The following is an 8,641-nucleotide window of genomic DNA, read 5'->3' on the forward strand; positions in this document are numbered from 1 at the left end:
TTAAGCTCCAGTGATGGCTAGAGGACGCCACTGCCGCTGGTTTGCAGCCGACGGTAGCAGCGGCCTACAAGCTTGCCCACATCGTAGGAATTTGTTTACCCCCGTTTTTCGTTACGTCCTTATTTGTTTGCCCCTTGATTCCTTCAAAGTGACACTCATTTCCAGATAAGTAACGTACACTCAAGGATACAACCTGACCATCACTATTTATTCTACAATGGAGGTAAGCATGAACTGCCGCGAGCCAAGTTTCTGATTGTCGTCATCACTGGTTGCGTGCTGCTTTTGGAAAACATTTCTGTACTGCAACTTGTCTTCAATTTCGCAGGGTACATTCGTAGTAGACGAAGTCAGCGCTATAATCAAGGAGGTACGTACAGTTTCCTAAATATCCTGATGATTGCAGACAGGCTTGATTCACTGTAGTACTGTACCGAACTTAATGGCGAAGTTTGTTTTCTTTCTTGATTAACAAATGTTGCCTGGGTGCAATGAGGTATTGCTGTAAATTACTGCGATTTGTTCTTCGCCCACATAAAGTACGCCTGTAGCGGTCCTGGACAGGTATGATAATCATTTCGGATACAATAAGGCCCCAGCAATTTTGACATGCAGCCTTCGTGATTGTAATGAATACATGTTTTGTGTTCCAGGCGATGGAGACGATTATCGGTGGAAACGTTTACCAACATAGCAAAGTACCACAGTGGACAAACACCACTGTGGAGCACATACTGGGCCAACTTACAAAAATGAACAAGCCATTCAAGTACATAGGTAATGGTGCATGCATGCACATTTGAGTGTAAATTGAATATTCTATGCATCGTTAACATTGCTACGTGGTTATAATTTAGAATAATCAAAGTTCACACTACGTGGTTATAATTTAGAATAATCAAAGTTCACACTATTGGAACAATTTAAAAACTAGTGGCAGCTGAATGACACTAATTAATTTTCTTATTGCATATGGTATTTGTCAATATAGTTCATTTGTTATAAACAAGTCCTACTGATAGCGTTTTAATTACAATTGTATGGCTTACCATTCAAAACTTAATATTTTGTCCCAGTCTCATGTTATTCTGAATGCCCCAACAGCTCAAGAAAATAATATGTTGCATTTTCTTGCATATGTATATTAACATATGTATTAAGAATAATTGCATTTGTTGCATATCTGTAAACATATATTTTTTGTATTGTAGCATCGAATAGGCCATGTTTTTGTCTCCACTGGTTTTGAAGCATAAAAATAAGCAAATCAGATTTTCTGTTTTCTTTTATGCATGATCTATGGTGCACATTTTTTTTTTTTTTAGTGACATGTGTTATCATGGAGAAGAACGGTGCTGGTCTTCACACAGCAACCTCTTGCTACTGGGACAACACCACTGATGGTGAGATTGTCAATTTATACGACACCTTGTAGTATCTCCTGTAGGACTAGTGGATGTTATTCACACTGTTATTCACGCGCGACTGATTGCGACTGGTGACCAGAAAACTATCAAGACGAACGATGTTCACACTTACAAATGCGACTGACGAGTCGCAGAACCGAAATGTCTTAAGATATTCCATTCACGTCTGTTTGAAATGTCATCGCCGCGTAGAATAAGCGTCAGCGTATACGGACATCCTGTTCCTTCGCATCTGATTAGTTCAGCTGTTCTGCGACTGCGGTCGCGCGACTGAGAAATCGAGCAGTGAGCGACTGACCCGAAATGGTCGCATTTCGAGAAAAACGAACATTTGCGACTACTTGCGACTGGTCGCTTTGCGACTAACTTGGTCGTGTGACCTCGCCTAGTCGCAAGTGTGAATGGGCCCTAAAAGTACAGGCAGAAGGCAATGTACATATATGCCATTTATGGGTGATCTTATTTGGTGAACAACAGTGTCAATAACTTCTTTTTCGACAAAGTCGTCAGGTCGGAGTTCAAAACACCCCATATTTAGGAAAAAGTCACTTGAAAGCTCAGAATTTTCTTTTATTTGTTTCTGGATGTCTTCCTTCTTATTTTAAATTACCTCCCGGATAGTAAGTCAATGGTCGGAGCGCGAAATGGGATAACAAACCCTTGTTTTCTAAGACAATGTAAGATCTCAAGATTGTGCTTTTTGCCAGAAAAGCAGTTTTAGTGCACCCTGGTGGTTCCCTAATAAGCGATTCAGTGTGGTTTTAGATCCACCTTGGGATAAAATAAAGGCAAGGAGTTTAAACTTTCAAAAATTCTTTGAGGAATTTTACCAGTGTGCTTCACTAGCTAAGTCACTAGGGGCGCGATCTTGTACGCGTTCCAAAATGGAACGGAGGCGTTCTGTTCCATCGAGCTGCACACGATGGGTCAATTTCAACCGCGACGTTCAAATTGACCAATCGTGTGCGGCTCGATGGAACGGAACGCCTCCGTTCCATTTTGGAACGCGTACAGGATCGCGCCCTAGGACTCCAAAAAGGCAAAGTTGTTGTTAAGGTGACAAATATCAAACTCAAGAAATTTAGTGGCTCTAAATTACCAACACTGGTGAGAAAAGGTATCTAATAATGCCCATCACAGAGGCAGTTTCAGTCTTCAGTGAGGTAAGCCTGCACTGCAAGTGCAGTCAAAGCTTGGTTGAGTATAGCAGGATCGAAATCAAGTGTGCTTGAAAGTGATGTATGGCAATACTTGATCTACATTGTCTCTAGCATGCTTGACGGTGCTTGTGCAATTGCTCAACAGATACTGCTGAGCATTTGGGTGGGAAATGCAAGAATATGAAGACATTATCATTGTCAAGACTGTGCCATATAATCCAGCAACTCTGTTTCTGAATCATGAAGCGATGCAGCAGTCTCTTAAGGGTCGTGTTTCTTTAAGCTTGTGAGATTTGTTTCTGTTAAAATTATTGTGTAATTGTGTGCTACATAGCACACAAGGTCCATGTTCATTTCATCTTTTTGTACCAGTTCCTCTGTGTGTGCCATCTCAGTAGCGCATCTATGTAGTCTATTATTTGAATAGAGATTGCTTGTACATAGCTTCAGGTTGACATCCCTATTCCTATCTATTCATTCTTACATTTTATAGGCCCTGTACGTGTGAAATTTGGTGCTGTTTTAAAGTTGTTTGCACATGGGCAACAGAAGGGGGACATTGAAGGCTCTTTTTTCCACTACAAGTTGTCATATGTGGATAAGCCTACTATTGTAATTCCCTTCATTTTATAGCCAGTACGCAGTAGATATCTGGTTAACATATGACTGGAAACATGACCATATTAGCAACAAGCACAGTTGTAAGCAAATAATACAGACACGCAAGCTTAGGCTTGAAACTGGGCCCACTTGATTTTGAGGGTGGCTCTTAGCCGATTGCATCATCAGAACGTCAAATGTGTACATCCACTAAAAAAGTCTATAGTGCTTCATGACGAAGCATGTTGAATATGTGTGCTGCACTCTGAAGACTGATGATAGCAGTGCGAAAGATGGGAAGTGCCGGAAACATTGCAGGTAGGGCAAACACATGTAACAATTATTTTACTTTACAAGATAGCAGATCAAAGAAAGATAGAGACCTGAAGTGGTAAACAGTGCATCATTTGTTGTGCACCATTGAAGTAGATGGTATTGGTGAATAATTTCATAAATGATCTACACCAGGGGCCATATTTGTGAAAGCGTTCCTCTCTAATTCCGTTAAATTATTATATGTCCCATAAATGGATAATTCATGTGTTAACAGGTGTACCTGCCGCTTCGTGCTATGCTTCGCTACGCCGCAGCTTAGCTTAGTGGCTATGGTGTTGCTATGCTCGAGGCTGCGAGTTCGATCTTGATCTCGGCCGCAGCAGCTGCATTGTGGTGGGGGTGAAATGCAAAGACTCGTATACTTAGATTTGGGTAAACATTAAAGAAATTCAGGTAGTCAAAATTAATGCAGAGCCCCACCAGGCGCGGATCCAGGGGGGATGTCCGGATGTCCTGACCCCCCCCTCAGATTTCCGCATCGGCCCCTCGGTGACAGCGGGATGGCCCTGTCGCAAAAAAAATATGGCCACTAGCATTCTTCAAAAGTATTTTTCGCGAGTACCAGTGATATCAGCCATGTGGAAGTAAAGCTAGCTCGCTCACAAGCTTAGTTGTATTCCGTCGGGGTGTGGTGTTGCGAAGTTCCCGTAGTTATTTTTTCTCATGAACACCTCGACCTCCTGGCACCGGTGGTGCCTTACTCGTCCCGTCGATGGCGTCGAATGAACGAGGAGACGTCCCTTTTGCCAAGCACGCCGACGTCCGCGCGAGTGCCTTCGCGCCTGATCAACTTAGTTGCCCCTTGGGGTGTCATCGGTTGCCTCATTGGCTGTCATGGGTTCCGCGACCAACCTGCTTGATTAAGGAGATCACTTGCTGAAGTGTTAATATATAGGGTTTGTCCGAAAAGTAATGTCAATGGTTATATTGTGAAGCGACTATACGTCGCAGCGCGCTAAGACCAGTTGGGATTGGTGTAGGGGGAAGTTAGCTTACGCACGCGCGGTCGCTCAGTCGTCTGCGACCGTCTGGAGAGTAAGGACAAGGTTTTACAGCGTAACCTGTTATGGGCTCATTCCAATAGCCGTTTCGGGTCGCGATGATGCCGCCGGCGATGGAACGCGTCGGCTTGCACGCGCGACGGCGTCCCAAACGCGTTCCTGACGCATTCACTCAAATTACTAGGTAGTACTGTCGAAACGCTCCTCTAGCTTACGCTGTGACTGTGCTGCGTGTGCCGCGCAGGCCTGGCATTTTTTCGTCAACTCATTTTCATTTACCGTGCAAGCCGTAATGCAGCGCTCGTTGGAACAAAGGACCGCCATCGAGTTTTGTGTGAAACTTGGCAAGTCTGCAGAGGAAACTGTTCCTATTATAAAGACAGCTTTTGGTGATAATTGTTTGTCACAACGTCAAGCTTACCGGGGGCACAGGGTCTTTTTAGAAGGTTCTGAAGAGGTCAGCGATGAAGCCCGCGCTGTACCGCCATCAACGACCATCACCGACGAAAATGTGATGCCCGCGAGAGATCTTTTGTACTCAGACCCTCGTTTGAGTGTCCGTTTAGTGGCACAGACCGTAAACATTCCAAAAAGTACCGTTCACAAGATTTTGACGAATAATTTTAAGATGCGAAAAGTGTGCGCGAAGATCTCGCGCAAAATGTGAATGGACGACCAACAAACGAACCGAGTTGAAACGTGCCAGGAGGTTTGGAACTTGTGCGAAAGTGACCCCCACGTTTTGCACAATGTCATCACAGGTAACAAGACTTAGGTGTTTGAATACGACCCCGAAACAAAAAGGCTAAGTGCCAAGTGGCACAGCTCGGCGTCCCCTCGCCCCAAGAAGGCCAGAATTAGCAAGTCAAAGGTCAAAAGTGCTCAAGCGACTCAAACGAAGGATTCATCGCACCCGGCCTGATATCGGGGGCGATTGGAAACTTCACCATGACAATGCACCATGCAGCCTGCACCGCCTTCCTCGTGACCCGCTTCTTGGCCAATTGAAAGATGCCAATGGTTCCCCAGCCGCCCTACAGTCCTGACGTGGCTCTCCCAGGCTTCTTCTTTCTGCGCTTGAAAATTCCCATGAAAGGACAACATTTCGCAACAGTTGGCAAAGTCGAAGAGGCTTGCACCAAGGCTATAAAGGACATTCCTAAGGAGGCCTACTGTCAGTGACGCCTTCGATGGTTGGAAATCTCGCTAGAAGCAATGTAACGACGCAGGAGGAGCCTATTTTGAAACATTTTATTGTGTTGTACCGATCTGATCAATAGTTTCTTTTTAATCGACATTACTGACATTACTTTTCGGACAAACCCTGTATAAATAATAACTAACAGATAAACTAAGAACTACACATGGGCAACTTTTTCTTAACTGTAGCACAGTTACACGTTGACAATATCCAGTACGAGCGCAGTACGCTACAAGTTTTTCATTGTAACTTCGCAGTTTTATTGTCGTACATTAAGCATAGGAGGCTCAAAGCAGCCGGATCCGTTTATCTGAGTGGGCGTTCTTGCGGAGCGGGGCGAAGCCTCGAGCAGCGGCTGCGAAGTGGCGGAGCGTCACAGCCAACGCCAGCGCGCGGGCCTAGGATGGCGTCACGTGGTTAGAGAAACGGGAGCAGATGCGCGCCTTGTGTAAAAGGATGACGTCGTGTGGGAAACAAAACATGAAGACGCTGGCTCGCGCTCTCGGCTACTACGCCGCATCGTTCTTCTTGTAGGTGGCGTCGTGAGTCTTCATACGCGGTGATTCGCATATCGTAAACAACCAGCGTAGTGGTTGCCGCGTTGGAGCTCCAAAGCAAACGAAGGTGTCTCAGCCGAACACATACAATCTCCTTAAAGAAAACAAGGTGTCCCAACAGAACTCCAAAGACGGGCCCGTGCTTACACATTTATAACGAACCTGCAACAGATCATCCCAAATTTTATTTTAAGAAACAATACAGGCTAGATATACCAGGTGTTCAAAATTAAGCTTTATGGTTTTCTTAAAATTAGGGACTGGGAGGCACGTGAAGACCACCTGCGCAAATAAGTCATGTGGCCAGGGGGGCACAAATTGAGATCATAATTATCGCTGTCAGCAGCCGAACTGACTAAAATTGAATAATTAACTTTTTATTGACTGCAGTAATAAACACGACTGCCTCTAAGTTTTCAATACAAACATACCCACTTACTGCAGTCGACAAAAAATAATTGTTCAATTTTAGTCAATTGGGCTGCTCACACCGATAATTATCATCGCACTTTGTGCCCGCCTGACCACATAACTTATTTGCACAGGTGGTCTTCGTGTGCCTCCCAGTGCCTAATTTTAAGAAAGGCATAAAGCTTAGTTTTGAACACCCGGTATCATCAGGCACAGCCACCAAGCACATGGCTGTATTGGGTAACGTCCTTTTCCTATAAGCTTGGAGAAACCGATATCTGGTTTCGCTACAGGTCTTCTTCCTCTTTCTGGGGTTTTACGTGCCAAAACCACTTCTGATTATGAGGCACGCCGTAGTTGAAGGCTCCGGATTAATTTTGACCACCTGGGGTTCTTTAACGTGCACTACAACGCAAGCACACGGCGTTTTTGCATTTCGCCTCCATCGAAATGCGGCCGCCGCGAATCCCGCGATCTCGTGCTCAGCAGCGCAACGCTGTCTGAGCCACCACGGTGGGCTACAGATGTTGCTCTAGCCGTATAAAACGCGGGTTTATCGTGAGCAGAAACGGTGAATTTCGGTAAATAAGAAAGGCTACTATCATCATCAGCATCATCGACAGAAGCTGACCCCCCCCTCAGAAAAAACCTGGATCCGCCCCTGAGCCCCACTATGGCATGCCTCATAATCAGATCGTGGTATTGGCACTTAAAATACCAGAATTAAAAAAAAAAAAAGGGAACAGGCATGTGGCCTCGTGTGAGCCAATGACGAAGGGCAGAAAGAACAAAACAATGAAAAGCATCATTACAAATTACAACCCCAGATGGTTCTTCCCAGTACTATAAAGTCACAATTTTTGTAAAGCTCCAAAAAAAGTATGAACACCACTGAACTCGGCAACGTTGATCCTTGAGCAAAGTGTAGCTCTGTCTGGCATATCTCTGGTGAATCAAAATGTGTTGTTTCCTTTTGCCTTTCAGGAAGTTGCACGGTACGTTGGGAAAACAAGACAATGTATTGCATTGTATCTGTGTTTGGCTTGGCCATCTGAGGACTTCTAACACGTGTGCCTGTAGAACTGCCCCACTAGAGGCACTCTTTGTGTCAGTACATGTGCATTCCATAGGCCTGGAAACTAAACCTTCCAGTACTGTGCCGCATGCATGAAAAAAAAAAAAAAAAGGGACGCCTACGCTAGTTTCGTGGAAGTTGCTGACCAATATTTTTTACTTCCACTGAGTGAAAGCTTGCTGCTGGATGCGCATTGTTGGGCTTTTGAAAGCTCGCTTGTATGTGAAAATAATGGATGAAATAAATGCTGTGTATAGCATTTCTTGTCTTATGTTTACTCCTGATGGCTACAGTGTGGCTGTTTGAATAGCAAGGATAAGGGTGGACAAGCTGCAACCAAAAGCCACAAATAACAATGAAAGCATGGGGAAATTGAAATGTTCTTTAAAGCGACGCACCGAATCAGCTTGGATTCGCGCACATAAAAAAAAGAAAAAAAAATACAGGTCCAACTTTTCCTTTTGAATTGTGAACAAAGGCATTGCCAGCAGTGACAAGAATGTCAGCATGACATCTCAAATTTGATGCCATTTTCATGAATACAAACCTTTCTTTCCCAGGAACGTTGCTAAAGGTTACCACATTGAGTTTTGCTTACGTTTGAAAGCAATGTACCCCTCTCTTATTCAAGAACAATCAATTTCATGACGAGTTTCACTACACCACCACTCCGGCAAAGCATGCCGGTAGTGGTAGTCCTTAGCGGGCTATTGTGGATGAATGCAGGTTGTGTTTGTACTATGACAAACCCACTTAGTCCACAAGATCAAATGGTGGGTAGGTGAGAAAATAAAAGGATTCTACACTAGGAGTGGTTTTGAGAAAACTTGCCCCCCAACTTCCGCCTAAAGTTCACTAGAAAAATACTCATTG

General features: G+C 44.4%; 1 protein-coding gene across 2 annotated transcripts; it reads left to right on the forward strand.

Annotated features, from left to right (window-relative positions):
• Positions 1 to 17: 17 nt before the first annotated feature.
• On the forward strand, positions 18 to 8,027 carry LOC119460902 (dynein light chain Tctex-type 1-like). Of its 2 annotated transcripts, XM_049672517.1 has the most exons (6): positions 30 to 83; positions 166 to 223; positions 329 to 370; positions 654 to 777; positions 1,326 to 1,403; positions 7,678 to 8,027. In XM_049672517.1, exons 2-6 carry the CDS (start codon positions 218 to 220, stop codon positions 7,746 to 7,748), a joined length of 321 nt encoding a protein of 106 aa, XP_049528474.1. In that variant the 5' UTR covers positions 30 to 83; positions 166 to 217; the 3' UTR covers positions 7,749 to 8,027. The 2 variants fall into 2 exon arrangements, with proteins under 2 accessions (XP_037577952.1, XP_049528474.1); XM_037722024.2 differs by having other exon boundaries at positions 18 to 223.
• The last annotated feature ends 614 nt before the right edge of the window (positions 8,028 to 8,641 follow it).

Source organism: Dermacentor silvarum, chromosome 8 (genome assembly GCF_013339745.2).
Source record: "Dermacentor silvarum isolate Dsil-2018 chromosome 8, BIME_Dsil_1.4, whole genome shotgun sequence".
NCBI classification, from domain to species: domain Eukaryota; kingdom Metazoa; phylum Arthropoda; class Arachnida; order Ixodida; family Ixodidae; genus Dermacentor; species Dermacentor silvarum.

What these genes read in the sequence shown, in the direction of transcription:
- LOC119460902 (XM_037722024.2), top strand. An exon ending in CAAGCCATTCAAGTACATAG is followed by an intron (nt 778 to 1,325) that starts GTAATGGTGCAT and finishes TTTTTTTTTTAG; the next exon opens with TGACATGTGTTATCATGGAG. An exon ending in CTGGGACAACACCACTGATG is followed by an intron (nt 1,404 to 7,677) that starts GTGAGATTGTCA and finishes TTTGCCTTTCAG; the next exon opens with GAAGTTGCACGGTACGTTGG.